Source organism: Hyla sarda, chromosome 9, assembly GCF_029499605.1.
Source record: "Hyla sarda isolate aHylSar1 chromosome 9, aHylSar1.hap1, whole genome shotgun sequence".
NCBI classification, from domain to species: domain Eukaryota; kingdom Metazoa; phylum Chordata; class Amphibia; order Anura; family Hylidae; genus Hyla; species Hyla sarda.
Window position 1 is genome coordinate 135,601,365 of NC_079197.1, and position 26,752 is coordinate 135,628,116.

The 26,752-nt window shown below is 45.4% G+C and overlaps 1 protein-coding gene and 1 long non-coding RNA gene across 3 annotated transcripts in view; one reads left to right on the forward strand and one right to left on the reverse strand.

Moving 5' to 3' along the window:
- The window catches only part of SLC8A2 (solute carrier family 8 member A2), a 176,904-nt gene that overhangs the window by 115,802 nt on the left and 34,350 nt on the right, over window positions 1-26,752 (reverse strand). For both annotated transcript variants that reach the window (XM_056541530.1, XM_056541529.1), the window contains exon 2: window positions 1,035-2,853. In XM_056541530.1, the coding sequence (XP_056397505.1) occupies window positions 1,035-2,782 (1,748 nt within the window). In that variant the 5' untranslated portion in view covers window positions 2,783-2,853. The remainder of the gene's footprint in view (window positions 1-1,034; window positions 2,854-26,752) is intronic.
- On the forward strand, window positions 102-25,550 carry LOC130292069 (uncharacterized). The gene is made up of 3 exons (XR_008848073.1): window positions 102-353; window positions 4,479-4,630; window positions 25,388-25,550. It is a non-coding gene; the product is annotated as an uncharacterized LOC130292069 (long non-coding RNA).

A 26,752-nucleotide genomic window follows, 5' to 3' on the forward strand; every position in this document is an offset into this window, starting at 1 on the left:
GCTAATGAATATCATATATTGCCTTACTATGTTGTCTCATATCGGCCGAGTCCCGGACGCTACTGCACATGTGCGGGATTTCTCACAACACCCGGAAGCGGTCTTCAGCGCTGCTTCATTCGTCCCGAGCCGCGCTGAAGTAAGGGTGTAGGCAGTTTGAGACTCGGCCGATATGAGACAACATAGTAAGGCAATATATGAATATTCATTAGCCGGGCGGTGCTGCGGGCAGGGCGGCGGTTACAACACAGTGGCAGTTGAAGGCAGTAACCCCGCCTTTGCCAGTTAAGTGCTAATTTTAATACACAGAAAAAGACCTGTAATGGGCAAACGGCGCAGCGGATCCAGGCAAGGTAGGACTCAAATTGTTCAGCGTCTCCCGCACTATCCACAGGTACCTGTGGATAGTGCAGGACAAAACATGTGACAGTTTTCCTTTAAGTGGTTAAAGAGAATGAAGCACATGTGATTAATGGACAGTAATGCATTATAGAGTCTGCTATGCTTTTCCTTTAAAATATATTATACTTGATTTATGCTCAATTAAATTGATGTGTGGCAAAACTTTCACAATGGTGCTCCCTTTCTTTCAATTGTGTTTTGGATATTGATTACTTTTCCATTGTAATGATTACTAGCCCCATTCGGGCCCACACAGTGGCTCCCACAAATTTTGGTGGGCCCCTTTCATTCAATAAAGGGACTAATATGGCTCTTGTGCAGGGCTCATTGGATGATTACTAAATGCAAGCAAGAGCTGACAAGTAAAGATGGGCCAATTTAGTACTCTTTCGTTTCAGCCCCTGACAGCAGTACCACATATTTTAACCTTATAGTAGCTTTAGCTCTTCAGCTGTGGTGACAGAACAACCCTCAGCATGCCCTGACAGTCCCAGACTGGAAGCTGCAGTTTCATCATAGCTTGCAACACATTAACTGTATTCTCCATGATAGTTACTATAGGGTTCATCAAGGTAGCCAATGGCTTTCCATACCCCCAGATTGTAACAGTAGATAGTATTTTTTCTACTTACACTGTTTCGTCATTCTGGAACTCCAGCTCTCCGTAGGTATCTTCAAAGTCAATGCCTCCTCCCCGTGCAGTACCTTCTACTGTCCGATATGGTATGACAACAGTTCCTCTTGCCCCAGAGTTTCGAATCACCTTTACCTCCAGAACTCCAACACTTTCACTAACGTGAACTAGTTTCTCCTCAAAAGTAAATATTCCAGCATGGTCATCGTCCAATATGGTCACAGTAGCAATAAGTGGGGAGACCAGACGTGCTTTGGGACGTCCTTCTCCATCTGGTTCAAACATTCCTTCTGCATCACCCACACTTAAGTTCATGAGCCGTACAAAGAAATGCTCATCTTCCTCAAAAATGTCATCATCAATGATACCAATCTTAATCTCTTTTTGGGTCTCACCCGGTTTGAAAATCAGTGTTCCTTCACTATATTCATAGTCAGAGCCCGCATTGGCAGAGCCGTCCTCTGTCTTGTAGTCCACATAGAATGTGCTCGTACCATCACCTCCTTGGCAAACAATGTTGAGTGTCACAAATCCACAATTTTCCAGACATTGGTAGTTGCAAGGTTGGAAAAAGATCTTGCTAGTGTTCTCCTCCCCAGCCTCAGAAGTCACTTCCTGAAGATTGACTGGCTTCTTGCTGTGCTCAGCTGCATGCTTCTTCAACACATTGCCTGCACCAATCATCATGCGCGTGGCCTGGATACGATAGAAGGCTCTGCTCTTCTGTTGGTGCAGCAATGCATAGTAATTTGCCATTTCTACCAGTTGGTCCAACTCACGTTCTGGATACTTCTGCTTCAATTCCTTTAAGATGCGTATGACCTCTTTACGGCTTTCGTCAAGTTCCTTGGCCTCAGCAGCTGCTGCCTCACTGTCTTGCACTCCAGGTTCTTTAGTTTCTCCTGGAACTCCTGCACATGCCCCCAACTTGCCATCCATTTCTATGCTTTTGGGGAACTCCCCCTCAGTCTCAATGATGATACCTCTGCGCTTATCTGCTCGGTACCTCTTGTAAACATATTTGTAAAAGAGGAGACGCTTGTCTGCTACCCATGCAAAGAGCACACAGGCTGGAAAAAATAAGAGAGTAATCAACGCCTCCCAGACCTGGACACGTCCTGGAGAGATAACAGCAAGAATGAGGTACAACCATATGTAAGCAAAGATACTCCAGGTGGCTGTGACAAAAAATACTCTTGGATGCTTGATCTTCCGTGACTCACCATTGGGAATGACATAGACACAAATGGCAATAATCACAAACATGTTAAAAGCAGCAGAACCCACAATGGTTCCTGGCCCTAGCTCACCTGCCTGAAAGTTGTGACCACACACCTCAATAACAGACAGGAGGATCTCTGGAGCAGAAGAACCTAATGCCATCAATGTCAGATTGGAAACTGTCTCATTCCATATGCGCACTGTTGCGACGCTGGTTTCTCCATTTGGTTTGGTCAATGTGATCTCCTTCTCTTGCGATGTGATGACCTCAATTGAAGCCATGAAGCGGTCAGCAATGATAGAAACGCCCAGGAAGAGGTAAAGCATTGCTACAAAGTAAACCACAGCCCGGGCAGCTTTGTCTCCTGTTGATGGATTGTTAGGCCTCCAGACTGGGAGCATGATTCCTGGTTGACATTCAGCAACCTCCGATGATGTGCAGCTTGCATTGTCTGGTAATTCTGAGGCAGCTGATCCAAGTATAGATGCCACCAGAAGGATTCCCACTCTTAGAAAATATGCCATAGCTGATCTATTTCTTGTGGAGGCCTTTTGCAGGATGATATTGGATTTAGGGTTGCTATAGATGAAGATGCCTATAAGAATAAACAGACATAAATTAATTGGTACTGTAATTTCTTAATATGATGCATGCAAATCTGTTATTTATCCAGAAAAACTAAAAAGAACCCTTAAAAATGTTTCCTTATATTGGTAACTTGTGCCAGACATTTGGCCCCTTGCCTTTCTAAATACAGGATTGACACATTTACATTATGTGTGTATCTTTTGCACAGTGCAGCCCTGAACTTGACACTATTGTAATCTCTGTAACATGAATGGTTACCAATTCCTTAAAAGGGTACTCCGGTGGGGAAAAAAAAAATTCTAATCAACTGGTGCCAGAAAGTTAAACAGATTTGTAAATTACATCTATTTAAAAATCTTAATCCTTCTAGTATTTATCAGCTGCTGTATACTACAGAGGAAGTTGTGTAGTTATTTTCAGTCTGGCCACAGTGCTCTCTGATGACACCTCTATCCGTGTCAGGAACTGTCCAAAGTACAAGCAAATCCCCACAGCAAACCTCTCCTGCTCTGGACAGTTCTTGATACGGACAGAGGTGTAAGCAGAGAGCACATTCCTGTGGAGGATACAGCAGCTGATAAGTACTGGAAGGATTAAGACTTCTAAATAGTAAAAGAAGTAATTTATAAGTCTTTATAACTTTCCCACACCAGTTGATTTGAAAATATTTGTTTTCCATTGGAGTACCCCTTTAAGACAAGCTGCACAGATCCCACTATAAAGTGTCCTCATTGATCATGATAATACTGTTATAACTAGGGATCGACCGATATTGTTTTTTTAGGGCCGATACCAATAATCGGTGGAGGTTAGGGCCGATAGCCGATAACTTATACTGATATTCCGGTATAAGTTATCGGCTATTTATCCCCCCGCGACACCGCTGCAGATCATTGATTTAAAGCGGGCGCTTTAAATCAATGCACTGCAGTGGCTTTTACGGTGCCATAGACTGCTGCCGCCACCCGCTACTCTCCCCCTGCCTGTCCGGGGGTCCTGAGTCCTATCACCGCCACCCCCGCACCGCTCCCCCCACAGCCGCACTGCTCCGCGCCCCCTACCAAGCGTCGCACCCCCCACTGCCCCGGCCCCATTGCCTCCCCCATCCCCGGTTTCATAATTACCTGGGCCCAGGGTCCACTCTACATCTGGCTCCGGTGGCTTCCTCCTGAGCTGTCACTGTGCGCACTGACGGTGACGTCACGCACGTCACGTCACTCGTCATTGCACACAGCGTAACGCAGGACGCAGCAGGAGCCAGTAGTAGCGTGGGCCCCGGGAACAGGTAATAATAAAACCGGGAATGGGGGAGGCAATGGGGCGGTGCGGTGGGGGGTGCGACGCGGTGCGGCAGGTCAGGGGGCGGTCGCGGTGCGGCGGGTCGGGGGGGGGCGGTTGCAGTGTGGTGCGGAGCATTATCGGCTTATCGGCAAGGTAATTGCTGATACCGATAATGCCCAAAATCGTGATTATCGGCCGATAATATCGGCCAAACCGATAATCGGTCGATCCCTAGTTATAACTACCAAATGTTCAGAGCAATTCTTTCTGTAAATGCAGCATGACATGCACAACAAAATTGAATCAATTTATTAATCTCAATTTATTAATCTTCCCATTATTTTTTTGAAGCCCAGTACCATAAATGTTACTCTGGAGAACAATGAAGCCATTTGGTCTGGTCACCAGGGGTATGTGTCCTAGACCTTCTGCCTGGTTTCCTGGGTGTCCCGGCTATGGAGATAACCAGGTTCAATTGTAACTCAGTCCAAAAATCCTATTAGGTAAATATATAAATTAATGTTCCCTAATGTGTAAATACTGTTCATATTGGATCCTTTGGGCCTTAAGAGACTCCATTTAAATATTTCCTCTTGCTCCACAAATCAACCAGCAGTCTTAAAGGGGTACTCCGCCCCCAGACATCTTATTCCATATCCAAAAGATAGGGGATAAGATGTCTAATCACGGGGGGGGGGGGGGGGGGGCCGCCGCTGGAGACCCCCACGATCTCCCTGTTGCACCCTGCGTTCGTTTAGAGCGTCGGGTGCAGTGCTGGAGGCTCGTGACATCACGGTCACGCCCCGCTCGTGACATCACAGCCACGCCCCCTCAATACAAGCCTAGGGGAGTGGCCATGATGTCACGAACAGGGCGTGACCGTGACATCACAAACCTTCGCCCTGCATCGCAAGTCACCTGGCACGGAGCAAAGTTTGCACCGTGCACCGCATGTCTGGGGTGTCGCAGCCGATAAGATGTCTAGGGGCGGAGTACCCCTTTAAAGGGGTTTTCCAGTGAAAATATATTGTCAGGCTTTAATATCTGATTGTCAGCCTGCTGACAGATCAGCTGTTTGCCAAAGCTGCATCACCCGCATTACACAATTTATGGAGCTGAAAGCAGATGGCTCTGTATACTGTGTAGTGGCTGCGCTGGGTTACCGCAGCTCAGCTAACATTATAATAAAAGGAAGCTTGTCTGCAGTAACCCAGCAGGGCCACTACTCAATGTATGGGGCCATCTTCTTTAAGCTCTGTTCACTGTGTACTGCTCAACAGCTGATCAGATATCAATGTCCTAGCTAGAGATGAGCTAGTGCTACCATAAAAAATTTTAGGTCAAGGCTCAGGCCCAGCAGCATCATTAAACCATATATTGACTGAATGACACAGCCTGGAGTTGGCTGAAGCATGAGGAGAACATATAGTGTCTGAATGGCACAGCCTGGAGTTGGCAGCAGCATGAGTAGACACTAGGGCTTTGCAATCCCTAAGATTAAAAGATGAAGTCTGAAATTTAAACTGAAGATTTTGGGTAGCTAGTGCTACCATAACAACATTTTTATTCTCAGACCCAGGCCCAGCAGCATCAGTAAACCACATATTGCCTGAAAGACACAGCCTGGAGTTGGCTGAAGCATGAGGAGACCATATAGTGTCTGAATGGTACAGCCTAGAGTTGGCAGCAGCATGAGGAGTCCATTGAAATGTATGATTTTTAAATTTAAATTTAAGATTTTGAAATTGAAATTAAGGATTTTCAAATTGAAATTTCACTGCTCTGCCTGACATACTTATTGCGTATATGAGGGGAGTACAATACACTTCACTACGCTTAAAACAGTATTTGTATAGAACAGCAGCAGGTGTGTACTATTGGCTGTCCTTTCACAGTATATAGACCCTTGAGAGATTAACAGGTACAAAATAGTACACTACTTAGATGTAGGTATGTGGTATGCACTTATGAGGGCAGAAAATTGTGCTACAGTATGCTTAAATGGGCACTGTCACCAACTTTATTTTTTGATATGTTGTAGTACTTATCTACGACAACATATCTCTAATATATTGTCATTATATATTTTTTGGATTATCAGGGTGAAATTTACGTTTAAAAACCGGCCACTAGGGGTCACCCTCCTAGTGGCCGGCTGCAGCCTGGCATGACGTCATGCCTGAAAAAGGACTGATTTTGGCCTGGCAATCAGTCCTTTTTCATTTAGGCTGCTCTCGCTCCCTGCCTGTCAATCAGACAGGCGGGAGCGAGCGCATTGGCTCCCCAACCACTGGCTGGAAGACCACTCCTCCCGCACATGTCGTCGCCGCCGCTGTTCCTGCACGCCCGCTGCCGGACTCTGCAGGTATCAGAATATCAGAACGGAGGGAACGGGGTATTCGGGGCGGGGGGTTTGTGATGGAGGGAACGGGATATGCGGGCGGGTAGGGGGGGGTTTGTGATGGAGGGAACTGGGTGATGGAGGGAACGGGGTATGGGGGTTTGACGGAGGGAAGGGCTAGCGCCGTAGCGCCGCATGGCACTAACTTATAGTTTATCTACACAGAGTGCCTCCAGCTGTTTCAATACTACAACTCCCAGCATGCCCTGACAGCCAATAGATGTCAGGGCAAGCTGGGAGTTGTAGTGGTGAAATAGCTGGAGGCACCCTGTGTAGATAAACTAAGGGCGAAAGTGTTGTCCCCAGCAGGCATCAGTGACGTGGTGCCTGCTGGGGAAGTCTGCCTGGTAGTGAGCACACTACCAGGCAGACAAAAAGTTATTTTTAATATAATAAAAAGAAAAATTAGAAGCAGGGAGGGGGGTAGGGATAGATTGGCAATAGGCAGGGACAGAAAAAAAATAGGATGGTGGGAGCTACTCTTCAAAAATACTTATTTTTACCTGTGTCCCAGATTCCAAAATTCCTTTATAATCAGAAATTGTCAGAATACCACCTGACATTCCAAACAATAAAATGATACATACGTTCTCTAAAGTAAAAGATCCTTCATTAGATGACAATATGAGTATTGTGTGTTCCAGTGACATTAGCTCATCGGAAGAACAGGAAAACATGATACAACTTAATTCTGCAACTGTAGAATCACAGTCGCTCTGGACCCCCGGGATCTCGGCTGAAGCAGCCCTCTGTCATTACTGCACAGAGCAAACTCGCTCCATGCGTAATGATGGGCAATACAGGGGCCGGAGCATCGTGATGTCATGGCTCCGCCCCCTTGTGCCGTCACGGCCCACCCCCTTAATGCAAGTCTATGGGAGGGGGTGTGATGGTCGCCACGCCCCCTCCCATAGACTTGTATGGAGGGGGCAGACCGTGACGTCACAAGGGGGCGGAGCCGTGACATCACGATGCTCCGGCCCCTGTATTGCCCGTCATTACGCACGGAGCGAGTTTTCTCTGTGCAGTAATGACAGAGGCATTCTGAAGCACCTTTGGATAGGGGATAAGATGTCTAGGGGCAGATTACCCAATTAAAGCCTACTGGAACTGAGGAACTTAAAAATGGTAAATCTACCACCTGGGATAGTCAGTCAATTCCAACAGCTGGTGGTCAGTATCCACAGTTCCCTGTTTCTGCTAGTCCTTGGCAATATTCCTTTTATTACTGGTCTGGTATCAACATGGCAATAATGCTGGGAGAGTAACTCAAGGATACCCACATGTTTCCTACAATACACAGTCAATATATGGAGACCATATAGTGGCTGAATGACACAGCCTGGAGGTGGCTGAAGCATGAGGAGACCATATAGTGTCTGAATGGCACAGGCTGGAGTTGGCAAAAGCATGAGGAGACCAGTGAAATTTAAGATTTATTAATTGAAATTGAGGATTTTGAAATTGAACTATTAACTCCCAAGTTTTAGTGTCTCGGGCCCCGGCGTGTGGGTACAAAGGACCAAATCTAACAAGGAGTCACATGGCAACACAATGACAGAGCCTGGATGTGGCATCAGTATGAGGAGACCACATAGTGGCTGAATGACTGCCTGGAGTTTGTGGCAGCATAGGGAGACCATATAGTGTCTGCATAGCACAACCTGGAGGTGGATGAAGCATGAGGAGACCATATAGTGTCTGAATGGCACAGCCTGGAGGCGGCTGAAGCATGAGTTTACCATAAAGTGGCTGAATGGCACAGCCTGCAGGTGGCATCAGGAGACCTGAAAGTGACCCTAATGCAAGGAATTTCTTAAACTGGGGACAAGCACCTTAATTATGTTTTGCAGTATCCATGGCAGCAAAATAAGAGAGTCTGGAGGTGGTAGCATCAGCATGAGGAGACCATAGAGCAGCACAATTAGAGAGCCTGGAGGTGCCAGCATCAGCATGAGGAGACCATAGAGGGGCACAATGACAGAGCCTGGAGGTGGCAGCATTAGCATGAGGAGACCGTAGAGCAGCACAATGACAGAGCCTGGAGGTTGCAGCAGCAGCATGAGGGCCATGCCAACTCTGAGGAACCCACCAACTGTTGACTGGGGGTGTCGGATGTCACTTGGGATGAAGTGGATGACTGAGTGAACCTCACTTGGGATGAAGTAGATGACCGAGTGAACCGATCAATCACGGCTGCTGGGTTGCTGTTCGCGACACGACTGCTTGCTGACAACGGGAGCTCAGACCTCTCAATGCTACTCCGGCTGCCACACACCCCTACTCTGCTGCGACCTCTGCCTGCACCTGATGAATTTAGGCCTCTGCCACTCCACTGTGCACTTCCTGGCACTACTCTGCTTGACATACTTATTGCGTAAATGAGGGGAGTACAATACGCTTCACTACGCTTAAAACAGTATTTGTCTAGAACAGCAGCAAGTGAGTACTTTTTCCTGGACTTTCTTAGTATCTAGGCCCTTGACAGATAAAAAGGTTAAAATAGTACACTACTTAGATGTAGGTATGTGGTATGCACTTATGAGGGCAGAAAAATGCACTACAGTACACTTAAAAAAGTATCTGAGTACGCCACCAGCTGGTGAGTACTTTTGCCTGGACTTTCTTAGTATCTAGGCCCTTGACAGATAAACAGGTTAAAATAGTACACTACTTAGATGTAGGTATGTGGTATACACTTATGAGGGCAGAAAAATGCGCTACAGTACACCTAAAAACTCAGTATTTTTGTAAAACACCAGCCGGTGATTACTTTTGTCTGTCCTTTCACAGTATGTAGGCCCTTGACAGATTAACAGGCACAAAATAGTACACTACTTAGATGTACGTATGCGATATGCACTGATGAGGGCAAAAAAGTGCGCTACAGTACCCTTAAAAAAACTTATTTTTGTAAATCACCAGCAGTACACAGCAGTGATGCAGCCAAAAAAAAGCTGTGTACTAAATGGACTGCTGAGTATTATACCATCTACAGACTAGTACTGAATAACTAGCTGATGAATTTTTTTGGAACAAAGACACTGAATTGCACAGAAAAATTATTCCTGCCTCCTCTGCTAAGGTTTATGAAGTTGAGGCAGCTTTTTGAGGTTTATGAATTTGAAGCAACACACAGCTCTCTGCCCCTCTCTGTAATACTATGCTGAAGAAAGTGACTGGAAGGTTAATGCCTGCAGCTGCAGTAAAAATCCTTTTCAGTGTTTAAAACAATGCTGATGTGACTAGGAGGATGTTAAACGCTGCTGGACTGCGCTTTTCTCTGCTGTAACACACACAGGCTCTGCGTCCTATTATCCTTCTGCAGTGTATTGTAATGAAGTGAGGAGCCAGAATATGGCTGCCGATTATATAGGGCTGTGACATCACAGGGGTGACTGGCTGCTGATAGGCTGCATCCTGCATGTTATTCAGGGTCATCCCGCTTACTTCCCTTCCCGCCTTCCCATCGTTCCTTGCCCCATGTACTGACATGTGGATCCGCCATTTTAGATGCCCTGGAGCCTGGACCGCAGTAAATGGAGTTTAATGAAGCGATTTGCGTGATAGAATCACGGCGATATTCGCATTTGTTGTGAATCAAATATTTCCTGAAATTCGTGATGAATTTGGGTTCGTCAGCTTCAATTCGCTCATCTCTAGTCTTAGCCTCAGGATATGTCACCAATATGTTTTCACTAGAAAATCCTTATACATGCTGGCAGCTTTTTTCTACTGACTCACCAAAACCATGCAAAATTGGCTTAGCTGAGCATGCATGCCTATTTCCATGGGGAAAGTGGAATATGCAAAGGCCAGATTTATTCAGCAGTGGCTTCTCTCACACAGGAATAAAGGGTCCAGCATGTAAAAATTCTGCATGCCCAATACCATCTGCCATCAGGTAGAGCTGGATGGTTCTCCATACACATACAATATTGTTAATGGGGTTATCCAGGCAAAACCTTTTTATATATATATATATATATATATATATATATATATATATATATATTAACTGGCTCCGAAAAGTTAAACAGATTTGTAAATTACTTCTATTAAAAAATCTTAATCCTTCCAATAGTTATTAGCTTCTGAAGTTTTCTGTCTAACTGCTCAATGATGATGTCACGTCCCGGGAGCTGTGCATGATGGGAGAATATCCCCATAGGAACTGCACAGCTCCCGGGACGTGAGTCATCAGAGAGCAGTTAGACAGGAAACAACAACTCAACTTCAGAAGCTAATAACTATTGGAAGGATTAAGATTTTTTAATAGAAGTAATTTACAAATCTGTTTAACTTTCCGGAGCCAGTTGATAAATAAAAAAAAAGTTTTGGCCTGGAATACCCCTTTAACCCCTTAACCCCTTAAGGACACATGACGTTCTCATACGTCTCCATTTCCGAGTCCTTAAGGACACATGACGTATGAGAACGTCATGTGTTTTACCGGCCCCCCGCAACCATCTGGAGCGGAGCCGGTCCCCGATGCCTGCTGAAATCGTTCAGCAGGCATCGGGGCATAACGCCCAGGGGGGTCATTATGACCCCCCATGTCGGCGATGGCCGCAGATCGCTGGACAATTCAGTCCAGCGATCTGCGGCGGATTCCGGGTCAATCGGGTCTCCAGTGACCCGATGACCCGGAATTATTGGCTGATCGGGGCCGTCAGAGACGGCCCCGAACAGCCAGAGCAAGCAGGGGTGAGGTGGCACTGGTGCCACCTCACGATCGCCCTGATTCGTCGGCCGGCCGACCAATCAGGGCGCCTGCTGCGGGTGTCACTCCCGCAACCCGCTCCACCCCTCTTCCGGAGGACGTGAGCGGGTGCGGGACGTGCACCCCGGGTGCTGGGGACCCCGATCCCCGGCGCCCCTGTTGGGATCGGGGCCCCAGGAGCAGCGGCGGCGGCGGAGACGACGAGGGACTGACCTGGTGCAGCGAGGATCGTTGGAGGTGAGTGACAGCCTCCTGCTGTTGCTTAGCAACAGCTCCCAGCATGCAAAAAGGGCATGCTGGGAGCTGTAGTTTTGCAACAGCTGGAGGCACATTCTTTCTATGGAAAAGTGTACCTTCAGCTGTTGTGTAACTACAACTCCCAGCTTGCACAATCAGCTAAAGTGCATGCTGGGAGTTGTAGTGGTGCATCTGGTGGTTGCATAACTACAACTCCCAGCATGCCCGTTGGCTGTCGGTGACTGCTGAGAGTTGTAGTTTTGCAACAGCTGAAGGCACACTGAGTTAAGTAGCAAACCAGTGTGTCTCCAGCTGTTGCATAACTACAATCCCCAGCAGAAGTAGTATGCCTCCAGCTGTTGCATAACTACAACACCCAGCATGCCCTTCCGCTGTCCGTACATGCTGGGGGTTGTAGCTTTTGCAACAGCTGAAGGCACACTGGTTGCAAAACACTGAGTTTGTTACCAAACTCGGTGTTTCACAACCAGTGTGCCTCCAGCTGTTGCAAAACTACAACTCCCAGCATGCACTGATAGACCGTACATGCTGGGAGTTGTAGTTTTGCAACAGCTGGATGTTCCCCCCCCCCCCCCCCCCCAATGTGAACGTACAGGGTACACTCACATGGGCGGAGGATTACAGTAAGTATCCGGCTGCAAGTTTGAGGTGCGGCAAAATTTCTGCCGCAGCTCAAACTGCCAGCGAGAAACTACTGTGAACCCCCCGCCCGTGTGACTGTACCCTAAAAACACTACACTACACTACCACAAAATAAAATAAAAAGTAAAAAACACTACATATACACATACCCCTACACAGCCCCCCTCCCCTCCCCAATAAAAATGAAAAACGTCTGGTACGCCACTGTTTCTAAAACGGAGCCTCCAGCGGTTGCAAAACTACAACTCCCAGCATGCACTGAGACCGTACATGCTGGGAGTTGTAGTTTTGCAACAGCTGGATTTCCCCCCCCCCCAATGTGAACGTACAGGGTACACTCACATGGGCGGAGGATTACAGTAAGTATCCGGCTGCAAGTTTGAGCTGCGTCAAATTTTCTGCCGTAGCTCAAACTGCCAGCGAGAAACTACTGTGAACCCCCGCCCGTGCGACTGTACCCTAAAAACACTACACTACACTAACACACAATAAAATAAAAAGTAAAAAACACTACATATACACATACCCCTATACAACCCCCCTCCCCTCCCCAATAAAAATGAAAAACGTCTGGTACGCCACTGTTTCCAAAACGGAGCCTCCAGCTGTTGCAAAACAACTACTCCCAGTATTGCCAGATAGCCGTTGACTGTCCAGGCATTCTGGGAGTTTTACAACAGCTGGAGGCACCCTGTTTGGGAATCACTGGCGTAGAATACCCCTATGTCCACCCCTATGCAAGTCCCTAATTTAGGCCTCAAATGCGCATGGCGCTCTCACTTTGGAGCCCTGTCGTATTTCAAGGCAACAGTTTAGGGTCACATATGGGGTATCGCCGTACTCGGGAGAAATTGGGCTTCAAATTTTGGGGGGTATTTTCTGCTATTACCCTTTTAAAAAATGTAAAATTTTTGGGAAAACAAGCATTTTAGGTAAAAAAAATATATATTTTTTTACATATGCAAAAGTCGTGAAACACCTGTAGGGTATTAAGGTTCAAATTACCCCTTGTTACGTTCCCCGAGGGGTCTAGTTTCCAAAATGGTATGCCATGTGTTTTTTTTTTTGCTGTCCTGGCACCATAGGGGCTTCCTAAATGCGGCATGCCCCCAGAGCAAAATTCGCTTTCAAAAAGCCAAATGTGACTCCTTCTCTTCTGAGACCTGTAGTGCGCCAGCAGAGCACTTTTCACACCCATATGGGGTGTTTTCTGAATCGGGAGAAATTGGGCTTCAAATTTTGGGGGGTATTTTCTGCTATTACCATTTTTAAAATTTTAAAAATTTTGGGAAACCAAGCATTTTAGGTAAAAAAAATATATATTTTTTTACATATGCAAAAGTCGTGAAACACCTGTAGGGTATTAAGGTTCACATTACCCCTTGTTACGTTCCCCGAGGGGTCTAGTTTCCAAAATGGTATGCCATGTGTTTTTTTTTTTGCTGTTCTGGCACCATAGGGGCTTCCTAAATGCGGCATGCCCCCAGAGCAAAATTTGCTTTCAAAAAGCCAAATGTTACTCCTTCTCTTCTGAAACCTGTAGTGCGCCAGTAGAGCACTTTTCACCCCCATATGGGGTGTTTTCTGAATCGGGAGAAATTGGGCTTCAAATTTTGGGGGGTATTTTCCGCTATTACCCTTTTTAAAAATGTAAACATTTTGGGAAAACAAGCATTTTAGGTAAAAAGTTTTTTTTTTTTTTACATATGCAAAAGTCGTGAAACACCTGTAGGGCATTAAGGTTCACGTTACCCCTTGTTACGTTCCCCGAGGGGTCTAGTTTCCAAAATGGTATGCCATGTGTTTTTTTTTTTTGCTGTTCTGGCACCATAGGGGCTTCCTAAATGCGGCATGCCCCCAGAGCAAAATTTGCTTTCAAAAAGCCAAATGTGACTCCTTCTCTTCTGAGACCTGTAGTGCGCCAGCAGAGCACTTTTCACCCCCATGCGAGGTGTTTTCTGTATCGGGAGAAATTGGGCTTCAAATTTTGGGGGGTATTTTCTGCTATTACCCTTTTTAAAAATGTAAAATTTTTGGGAAACCAAGCATTTTAGGTAAAAAAAATATATATTTTTTTTACATATGCAAAAGTCGTGAATCACCTGTAGGGTATTAAGGTTCACTTTACCCCTTGTTACGTTCCCTGAGGGGTCTAGTTTCCAAAATGGTATGCCATGTGTTTTTTTTTGCTGTCCTGACACCATAGGGGCTTCCTAAATGCGGCATGCCCCCCAAAAACCATTTGTCGCTCCTTCCCTTCTGAGCCCTCTACTGCGCCCGCCGAACAATTAACATAGACATATGAGGTATGTGCTTACTCGAGAGAAATTGGGTTTCAAATACAAGTAAAAATTTTCTCCTTTTTATCCCTTGCAAAAATTCAAAAATTGGGTCTACAAGAACATGCGAGTGTAAAAAATGAAGATTTTGAATTTTCTCCTTCACTTTGCTGCTATTCCTGTGAAACACCTAAAGGGTTAATACACTTACTGAATGTTTTTTTGAATACTTTAGGGGGTGTAGTTTTTATAATGGGGTCTTTTATGGGGTATTTCTAATATGAAGACCCTTCAAATCCACTTCAAAACTGAACTGGTCCCTGAAAAATAGTGAGTTTGAAAATTTTGTGAAAAATTTCAAAATTGCTACTGAACTTTGAAGCCCTCTGGTGTCTTCCAAAAGTAAAAACTCATAAATTTTATGATGCAAACATAAAGTAGACATATTGTATATGTGAACCCAAAAAAAATATAATTTGAATATCCATTTTCCTTACAAGCAGAGAGCTTCAAAGTTAGAAAAATGCAAAATTTTCATTTTTTTCATCAAATTTTGGGATTTTTCACCAAGAAAGGATGCAATTTACCATAAAATTTTACCACTAAATTAAAGTAGAATATGTCACGAAAAAACATTCTCGGAATCAGAATGATAACTAAAAGCATTCCAGAGTTATTAATGTTTAAAGTGACAGTGGTCAGAATTGCAAAAAACGCTCCGGTCCTTAAGGTATAAAATGGCCTGGTCCTTAAGGGGTTAAGGACACATGACGTTCTCATACGTCTCCATTTCCGAGTCCTTAAGGACACATGACGTATGAGAACATCATGTGTTTTACCGGCCCCCCGCAACCATCTGGAGCGGAGCCGGTGCCCGATGCCTGCTGAAATCGTTCAGCAGGCATTGGGGCATATCGCCCAGGGGGGTCATGATGACCCCCCATGTCGGCGATGGCCGCAGATCGCTGGACAATTCAGTCCAGCGATCTGCGGCGGATTCCGGGTCAATCTGGTCTCCGGTGACCCGGAATTATTGGCTGATCGGGGCTGTCAGAGACGGCCCCGAACAGCCATAGCCAGCAGGGGTGAGGTGGCACTGGTGCCACCTCACGATCGCCCTGATTCGTCGGCCGGATTACCGGCCGACCAATCAGGGCGCCTGCTGCGGGTGTCACTCCCGCAACCCGCTCCGCCCCTCTTCCGGAGGACGTGAGCGGGTGCGGGACGTGCACCCCGGGTGCTGGGGACCCCGATCCCCGGCGTCCCTGTTGGGATCGGGGCCCCAAGAGCAGCGACGGCGGCGGCGACGACGAGGGACTGACCTGTGCGGCGAGGATCGTTGGAGGTGAGTGACAGCCTCCTGCTGTTGCTCAGCAACAGCTCCAAGCATGCAAAAAGGGCATGCTGGGAGCTGTAGTTATGCAACAGCAGGAGGCAGACCACCACAACTCCCAGCATTCCCTTATGGGCATGCTGGGACTTGTAGTTTTGCAACAGCTGGAGGCACATTTTTTCTATGGAAAAGTGTACCTTCAGCTGTTGTATAACTACAACTCCCAGCTTGCACAATCAGCTAAAGTGCATGCTGGGAGTTGTAGTGGTGCATCTGGTGGTTGCATAACTACAACTCCCAGCATGCCCGTTGGCTGTCGGTGACTGCTGGGAGTTGTAGTTTTGCAACAGCTGAAGGCACACTGAGTTAAGTAGCAAACCAGTGTGTCTCCAGCTGTTGCATAACTACAATCCCCAGCATCCCCAGCCAAAGTAGTATGCCTCCAGCTGTTGCATAACTACAAGACCCAGCATGCCCTTCCGCTGTCCGTACATGCTGGGGGTTGTAGCTTTTGCAACAGCTGAAGGCACACTGGTTGCAAAACACTGAGTTTGTTACCAAACTCGGTGTTTCACAACCAGTGTGCCTCCAGCTGTTGCAAAACTACAACTCCCAGCATGCACTGATAGACCGTACATGCTGGGAGTTGTAGTTTTGCAACAGCTGGATGTCCCCCCCCCCCCCCCCCAATGTGAATGTACAGGGTACACTCACATGGGCGGAGGATTACAGTAAGTATCCGGCTGCAAGTTTGAGGTGCGGCAAAATTTCTGCCGCAGCTCAAACTACCAGCGAGAAACTACTGTGAACCCCCCGCCCGTGCGACTGTACCCTAAAAACACTACACTACACTAACACACAATAAAATAAAAAGTAAAAAACACTACGTATACACATATCCCTACACAGCCCCCCTCCCCAATAAAAATGAAAAACGTCTGGTATGCCACTGTTTCCAAAACGGAGCCTCCAGCGGTTGCAAAACTACAACTCCCAGCATGCACTGATAGACCGTACATGCTGGGAGTTGTAGTTTTGCAACAGCTGGATGTCCCCCCCCCCCCCCCAATGTGAACGTACAGGGTACACTCACATGGGCGGAGGATTACAGTAAGTATCCGGCTGCAAGTTTGAGCTGCGTCAAATTTTCTGCCGCAGCTCAAACTGCCAGCGAGAAACTACTGTGAACCCCCCGCCCGTGCGACTGTACCCTAAAAACACTACACTACACTAACAAAAAATAAAATAAAAAGTAAAAAACACTACATATACACATACCCCTATACAACCCCCCTCCCCTCCCCAATAAAAATGAAAAACGTCTGGTACGCCACTGTTTCCAAAACGGAGCCTCCAGCTGTTGCAAAACAACTACTCGCAGTATTGCCAGATAGCCGTTGACTGTCTAGGCATGCTGGGAGTTTTACAACAGCTGGAGGCACCCTGTTTGGGAATCACTGGCGTAGAATACCCTTATGTCCACCCCTATGCAAGTCTCTAATTTAGGCCTCAAATGCGCATGGCGCTCTCACTTTGGAGCCCTGTCGTATTTCAAGGCAACAGTTTAGGGCCACATATGGGGTATCGCCGTACTCGGGAGAAATTGCCTAACAAATTTTGGGGGGTATTTTCTGCTATTACCCTTTTTTAAAATGTAAAATTTTTGGGAAAACAAGCATTTTAGGTTAAAAAAATATTTTTTTTTACATATGCAAAAGTTGTGAAACACCTGTAGGGTATTAAGGCTCAAATTACCCCTTGTTACGTTCCCCGAGGGGTCTAGTTTCCAAAATGGTATGCCATGTGGTTTTTTTTTTGCTGTCCTGGCACCATAGGGGCTTCCTAAATGCGGCATGCCCCCAGAGCAAAATTTGCTTTCAAAAAGCCAAATGTGACTCCTTCTCTTCTGAGACCTGTAGTGCGCCAGCAGAGCACTTTTCACCCCCATATGGGGTGTTTTCTGAATCGAGAGAAATTAGGCTTAAAATTTTGGGGGGTATTTTCTGCTATTACCCTTTTTAAAATTGTAAAATTTTTGGGAAACCAAGCATTTTAGGGAAAAAAAAAATATTTTTTTTTTACATATGCAAAAGTCGTGAAACACCTGTAGGGTATTAAGGTTCACATTACCCCTTGTTATGTTCCCCGAGGGGTCTAGTTTCCAAAATGGTATGCCATGTGTTTTTTTTTTTGCTGTTCTGGCACCATAGGGCTTCCTAAATGCGGCATGCCCCCAGAGCAAAATTTGCTTTCAAAAAGCCAAATGTGACTCCTCCTCTTCTGAGACCTGTAGTGCGCCAGCAGAGCACTTTTCACCCCCATGCGAGGTGTTTTCTGTATCGGGAGAAATTGGGCTTCAAATTTTGGGGGGTATTTTCTGCTATTACCCTTTTTAAAAATGTAAAATTTTTGGGAAACCAAGCATTTTAGGTAAAAAATATATATATTTTTTTTACATATGCAAAAGTCGTGAATCACCTGTGGGGTATTAAGGTTCACTTTACCCCTTGTTACGTTCCCTGAGGGGTCTAGTTTCCAAAATGGTATGCCATGTGTTTTTTTTTTGCTGTCCTGGCACCATAGGGGCTTCCTAAATGCGGCATGCCCCCCAAAAACCATTTGTCGCTCCTTCCCTTCTGAGCCCTCTACTGCGCCCGCTGAACAATTTACATAGACATATGAGGTATGTGCTTACTCGAGAGAAATTGGGTTTCAAATAAAAGTTAAAATTTTCTCCTTTTTACCCCTTGCAAAAATTCAAAAATTGGGTCTACAAGAACATGCGAGTGTAAAAAATGAAGATTTTGAATTTTCTCCTTCACTTTGCTGCTATTCCTGTGAAACACCTAAAGGGTTAATACACTTACTGAATGTCATTTTGAATACTTTGGGGGGGGGGGGGGTAGATTTTATAATGGGGTCTTTTATGGGGTATTTCTAATATGAAGACCCTTCAAATCCACTTCAAAACTGAACTGGTCCCTGAAAAATAGTGTTTGAAAATTTTGTGAAAAATTTAAAAATTGCTGCTGAACTTTGAAGCCCTCTGGTGTCTTCCAAAAGTAAAAACTCATACATTTTATGATGCAAACATAAAGTAGACATATTGTATATGTGAACCCAAAAAAAAATTATTTTGAATATCCATTTTCCTTACAAGCAGAGAGCTTCAAAGTTAGAAAAATGCAAAATTTTCATTTTTTTATAAAATTTGGGGATTTTTCACCAAGAAAGGATGCAAGTTACCATAAAATTTTACCACTAAGTTAAAGTAGAATATGTCACGAAAAAACAGTCTCGGAATCAGAATGATAACTAAAAGCATTCCAGAGTTATTAATTTTTAATGTGACAGTGGTCAGAATTGCAAAAAACGCTCCGGTCCTTAAGGTGTAAAATGGCCTGGTCCTTAAGGGGTTAAAGGGGTACACCGCTGCCCCACCGTTCAAAACATTTAGTTCCGAGCGCTGGGTGCGGGCTGCAGGAGTCGTGATGTCACAGTCACGTCTCCTTAATGCAAGTTAATAGGAGGGGGCGTGGCGGCCGCCACGCCCCCACCCATAGACTTGCATTGAGGGGGCATAGCCAAGACGTCACAACCCGCGCAGCCTGCACCCAGCATTTGAAACTAAATGTTCTGCACGCTGGGGCAGCAGAGTACCCCTTTAATCTTTATATGTATGGCAAGGTATAGGCTGCTTTACGTGTAAGTGAAAGAAGACACCATCACACCCTACCTTTCTAGGGTCACACCTCACTGTGTTCCTTTGATATGCATGTTAAATACATCTATACCACCTATCCTCACCACATCTATTTAGGTCCATCTCTGTCCAACCCTTCCCAAACTATGTCTGTGTAGCTTGACACCTTCTTCACCATTAATCCTAGGAGAGATACTTTATAGCTCTATAAAAGGGGAATAATATTAGTCCAGCTATCCAGAAATCTGATTGTTTGGTGCCTCCGATTAGTGTTGGGGCGCGAATATTCGCATTTCAAATTTTTATCACAAATATCGCAAATTCGAGAATTTGCGAATGTCGCGAATATATATACGCTATATATTCCAAATTGCAAATATTTTTTTTTTCCCGCATATGTGAATATTCGCATACGTGAATATTCGTATATTCCTTCTTTTCACTTGTGGGCCAATTAGAATGATGCAAATACACTTGTCAGAGGTTATCAACAACATCCCTACCAACCCATAGTAAAGTTGCCCACCCCCTCACTGTTTTCTCCCTCGAATATGCGAATATGCAAATATAACGAATACGTGAAATTCGCGAATATAGGAAGAATATTCGTCTATATATTCGCGAAATATCGCAGATTTGAATATGGGCAATGGCGCTCATCACTACCTCCGATATTTCAACCATGTTGGCGTAAAAACTATTGTGCAGAAGCAGGAGTCCAGTGCAACAGGAGCAAGGAAACATTCATTGCTTCTAGAGAAGAGGACTTGGTGATAGCTTAAATGTGGCTGTTGTTGCCGAAAACAACGTAACATCTAATTGTTGTCTGACAAGGGGGCCATGTTGTTTGTGTAGTTTACATGTAATTGCCCAGCTGGGCCAATTGCTGTGCCACCTCATGCTGTGCCAAGCCTTTGTTTGCTGCTGTCTCAGGAGGGATGTCAAACAGGGACAGACTCTATGTCTGCACTATTTATACACCTTCCACCTCTGGGAATGGGCTGAAACGCGCTGCTCTCCCCGTGTACCAGAGACGTACAGGAATCCAGCAGCAGGTGCTATAGGTTTCATGCCGTTAAACAAGAGGAGCCCCTGGGAGTCTCCTGGTCTAGCAATGCACATGGATCAGCGCCGCAGCAGGAGAGCCTAGGCTGGCAGAAGGCAGGAGAGAATAAAAAAGAATGCTTTATATAGGCTTTTGTCAGCCCGGGGCTTAGGGAAAAAGAACATTAGGTTTTATTTTGACAGGTGGGAGAGTTTTATGTCTTAAATTTCATACATCATCCTATAATTTTATACGTATATATGCGATATGAATACACAGCATTAGTTATTCTCTTTCTGATCTTCTAAGGCTGGGTTCGCACACGGTTCTTCTAGGGTTGTTTTTCTCTTTTTTATTTATTTTTTGCTTGTTAAAGGGGTTCTCAGACTTAAATAAAAAAAAAAATAGGGTCTAATAGGGGAGCAAAATAATAAAACACTCTACATCAAGTAGTGCTGGGCGATATGACCAAAAATGAGTATCACGGTATTTTTCTAAAGTATCACGGTATCACAGTATTTATTTATTTTTTACATTGAGACTTGCATTGAGGTGGCGTAGCGGAACTAAATGGGCTTTTGGAACTAAATCATCTGAACACTGGGGCAGTGGAGTACCCTTTTAAATAGATGTAACAAACAACCCTACAGCCTCCAGCTGTTGCAAAACTACAACTCCCAGCATGTTGGACTATATAGTAGTGTATAGTATAGGTCAGTGTTTCCCAACTAGGGGTGCCTCCAGCTGTTGCAAAACTACTACTCCCAGCATGCCCGGACAGCCAACGGCATGCTGGGAGTTGTAGTTTTGCAACAGCTGGAGGGCCTACTGTAGGTATAGTATATTATACAGACCCCTGTCCATCCCAGAACCCTGACTCGCCTTCCCAGTTGCTGCAGGGACCGTTCAGGGAGGGTGGTCCGGGCAATCCATCCTTCCTGTAGTGTCCGGCGGCATTCCAGGTGGAGGGTGAACCAATCCGGGCTGTCCTTCTTCTCCGGGGGTCCTCTTCTCCACTCCGGGCAGGCTCCGGCCTAGTAACGCTGCATAGACGACGCTGCGCAGTGATGTACGTGCGCAGCGACGCACCTGACGTCACGGCGTAGCGGCGTCTATGCAGCATACTAGGCCGGAGCCTTCCCAGAGTGGATAAGAGGACCCCCCGAGAACAAGGACAGCCCGGACCAGTTCACCCTCCACCCGGAATGCCGCCGGACACTACAGGAAGGATGGATGGCCCGGACCACCCCCATTACGGGTAAGTTTAATTTTTTTTATTGACTCGGAGGGTGGGGGAGGGGCCCGACCGGTATAGCGGTATGGGCAAAAATCCATACCGTGGGAGAAAAAAAAAAACGGTATCCGATTCATACCGGTATACCGCCCAGCACTAACATCAAGGTGCCTCTTTCTTATCCTCTTGTGTCCCGGTATTCCTGAGGACTTTTACGCTGCAGATTTGGTGCAGTTGGCAATCAGATAAAAAGGCAATTCAATCTAACAATAAAAAAACTACAATGTGTAAACCCAGCCTAAGGGTACGTTTACACGAGCGGATTCCCAGCGCATATTACGCTGTGGATCCGCCGCTGAAGGACAGCTGTATGCTGCCTTTATAGGTGCCTGCTCCGACACAGACACTGCGATGTGCGAGTTGTCGTGTGCATGTGGTCCATACTCGCACATCATGGCAGCTCTCGGCCTAGCTCATAGAGCAGGGGGAGCGGTCGTCATGTGTGTGAATACACCGCGCATGCGCAGCGACTCGCACATCGCTTCAGTGTGTCTGCTTGTAGCGGCTCAGAGCAGGCACCTGTAAAGGCAGCATACAGCGGTCCTTCAGCAGTGGATCCATAGCGTAATACGCGCTGGGGATCCGCTCCTGTGAATGTACCCTTATATCAGATTTCCATTGCTGCATTTGATGAATTTGGGGCCACAAAGTTTGATACCTCCAAGAGAATAATTAATCCATCGACACCTTAGACATTATAATTCTCAAGGGCTTGTGATCTGCAGTAGATGGGAGTCATTACCACAGAGGCATGGACTTAATGGGCTACTATCATATTTAACCATTGTTCACACCTGTATCGGAGGGTCAGTCACATAGTGTGCTTAGGAATGGAAAACAGAGCCGACTAGTCCACTCCATGAAGGATGCCAAAAGAGCCAAACAAACCCATTGGGAAGATATATCAAAACCTGTGCAGAGGAAAAGTTGCCCATAGCAACCAATCAGATCGCTGCTTTCATTTTGCAGAGGCCTTGTTAAAAATGAAAGAAGCGATCTGATTGGTTGCTATGGGCACCTGGGCAACTTTTCCTCTGCACAGGTTTTAATAAATCTTCCCGATGGACTTTAAACTTCAATGAAGCCTGCTGGATTCTGTGCTAGTGTCCGGCGTTTTACGGGATTATAACCGGACAAAAAAAACACCACATGCAGCGTTTACTTTTTGTCTGGTTATTGAAATGGATTCTGTGACGGAAAATCAGACTACTGCGACTAAGGGTGGTTTACACATGGCATAAGTGTGGGGTTTTACCAGTTGCTGTGCAAAATGTAAGGCGAAAAATGTAAACAAAAGCTCACACATTCCTACACCAGTCACTGGAGTACATTTACACAAACATTTGTGCAACTATAATTCTTACACGAGTGATAAATTCAGCGCACCAACCAATGCACCTGCTGACCATTTCTTCTGGTAGCACACAACAAAAATAATGGCGAAGTCAGCGCAGACATCAGGAAATAGTGTCAAATTAGAACATAATTTCAGCGCAAGTCAATGCACAAAATAAAAACACACTGCGCACACAGTTTTGCAGTTCCATGCCAGTTAATTAATTCTCCCTAAGGCGAAGTTTCCACTAGTTTTTTTTTCTGGCAGTTTTTGGAATACTGCCACTGCAGTTTTTGAGCCAAAGCCAGAAGTGTATTCATAAGGAATAGGGCATATAAAGGAAGGACTTACACTTCTCCTCCCTTATGGATCCACTTCTGACTTTGGATCAAAAACTGCAGTGGCTGTATTCCAAAAACTGCCAGGAAAAAAAAAAAAGTGGAAACTATGTGTCCAGATCTTAGCTGTAAATCAATAGGGAAATATAAAACACTAAGGGGTAGTTTAAATAAATAAATAAAAACTTGCCCATAACAACCAATGTGGTTTCAGCTCTCATTTTTAAGAGGTCTTTTAAAAAATAAAAATCTGGTTACTATGGCTCCACTGTACAGGATTTGGCGTTTTTTGGGTCAGTGGAAGTTTAAAAAAAAAATAAAACAGCCTGTAACAGGGTGTGGCATTTTTTTCAGGCTACGTGAACAAGTTAATTCTTTTGGTGGCGGAATGTCAGCGGGAGAATGTCCACCACTGAAAATCCATAGCGTGCACTGTGCAGCAGAATTCCATTGCCAACAATGGGATTCTGCTGCACTGGAATTTCCGACCGACATTCCTAAACAGATTTCCAATCGGAAATTCCATAAAGTGAACCCAGCTTTGTAGGTTTATCTCACTAATTACAAAAGGGTTAGACAGTTGATATCCATATCCTTGATCCTTCTCTTTCACATGTTGAGGGAGAGTCAGTAGGCCCCCATACACTTTAGACAGTTGGCTGGTCCCACCAAAGTAGGTGGGTTCAGCCAACTTTTCACTAAAGTGTATGAAGGCCTTGAGGGCCTTATCTACTGCTAAGGCAAAATGGGGCAGGTTTAGGCTTTCCTGTCAGACAACATGGGGTCATCTTCATCAGACGTCCTCATCTACATCAGACGTCCTCATCTACATCAGACGTCCCCATCTACATCAGACGTCCTCATCTATATCAGACGTCCCCATCTACATCAGACGTCCTCATCTATATCAGACGTCCCCATCTACATGAGACGTCCTCATCTTCATCAGACGTCCTCATCTACATCAGATGTCCCCATCTACATCAGACGTCCTCATCTACATCAGATGTCCCCATCTACATCAGACGTCCTCATCTTCATCAGACTTCCTCATCTACGTCAGACGTCCCCATCTACATCAGACGTCCTCATCTACATCAGACGTCCTCATCTACATCAGACGTCCTCATCTACATCAGATGTCCCCATCTACATCAGACTTCCTCATCTACATCAGACGTCCCCATCTACATCAGATGTCCCCATCTACATCAGACTTCCTCATCTACATCAGACGTCCCCATCTACATCAGACGTCCTCATCTACATCAGACGTCCTCATCTACATCAGACGTCCCCATCTACATCAGATGTCCCCATCTACATTAGGCGTCCCCAACTACATTAGACGTCCCCATCTACATCAGACGTCCCCATCTACATTAGGCATCCCCAACTACATAAGACGTCCCCATCTACATCAGACGTCCCCATCTACATCAGACGTCCCCATCTTCATCAGACGTCCCCATCTACATCAGACGTCCCCATTTACATCAGACGTCCCCATCTACATCAGACGTCCCCATCTACATCAGACGTCCCCATCTACATCAGACGTCCCCATCTACATCAGACGTCCCCCTCTACATCAGACGTCCCAGTCTACATTAGGCGTCCCCAACTCAGTCCTTTATGCCCACCAACAGTTCAGAATTAGAACTTTTACCTGTTTTATTCTAATGGAGTAACTGGAAGAAAGCAGAACAATAGAGGGCCTTGAGGACTGGATTGGGGACCACTGATCTACATAATAGCCTATTAACAATTGCTTTCTCCTCAGGCCTCCTCAGTATTATGGATCCATACCAGCTCATATATTAGAAGATTATTTTGCCGGGGTTTATTCACTTGTTATCTTGCTTTATGTACTATTCTTTCTTCTTTTACTTATCATCATGTATATAGATGGGAGCCGGGAAGATGAAGAGAGCCAGCTGTAGCTCACAGTATAAAGATGAGGAGAAAACTCCATTCACAGCGCGTGAGTCATAGCCGCCGCAGTGGTATAAGTATATACCGTACCAATGTACCATAATTCAAGGATAATGAAAACAAAGGAATAAATATAGTGGTGAAAAAAGATTATGGATTTCCGTTTTTGAAAAGCTAAGTAATAATCTTGCTACTCTTCACAGCCAGATATGGTCACAACATCTAGATGTACTGGACTGGAGCTGCGGGTCTGATATCCTATGTAGTAAGCAATGTATGATAGCAAAAATACATTTTTCAGAAATAGTGCCACTTCCATCTATGGGCTGTGCCTGGTATTGCAATTGAGTCCAATTCATTTAAATGATGCTGAACAGACACAGATAATGGATGAGGGTGAAGCTATTTTGTGGGGGGGGGGAGATACACTGATGAACCAGGTGCAGTGTGACATTCGGTCATAGTGGTCAGGCTGATATGATTACCGCAGGTACTGAACAGGCAGAAGAAGCCATTAAAAGCATCTCAGTAAACCTGATATTTTCATAGGACTGCAAGTAATCCTAATGCTAACATGTAACTTATATGTCAACTGAAATATATGTATAGTTAAATCAATTATAACCCACCCCCTTATGCAATGGTTTGTTTTTTGTCTTTTGCGGGGGGGAAGTCTCATGCAAGTCTAAGGGACTTCTGGTACATCTCCTGGTCACAATATTCTCGGGCTGCTGAGATCACCCAGTAGTGCGGGGATCAGGATATGATGATGTCATATGGGGTTGGGATCTGAGATCAGGATATGAAGACAGGAATATGAGGACGGGATATGAAAATGGGATATAAGAATGGGATAAGAGGTCGGGATACAAAGTCAGGATATAAGGACACGATATAAAACAGGATATGAGGACAGGCTATAAGGACGGCATATGAGGTCAGGATATGAGGGAAGGATATAAGGATAAGATAGGATATAAGGACATTATATGAGGAGAGGTTATTATAAAGAAGGGATACGAGGTCAGGATATAAGGATGGGATATGAGGACAGGATATAAGGACATTATATGAGGAGAGGCTATAAAGATGGGAAATAAGGTCAGGATATGAGGACAGGATATAAGGATAAGATAAGATATAATGATGGGATATGAGGAGAGGCTATAAAGATGGGATACGAGGTCAGGATATGAGGAGAGGCTATAAAGATGGGATATGAGGACAGGATATAAGGATAAGATAGGATATAAGGATGGGATATGAGGTCAGGATATGAGGACAGTATATAAGGATGGGATAGGATATAAGGACAGGATATGAGGACAGCCGATAAAG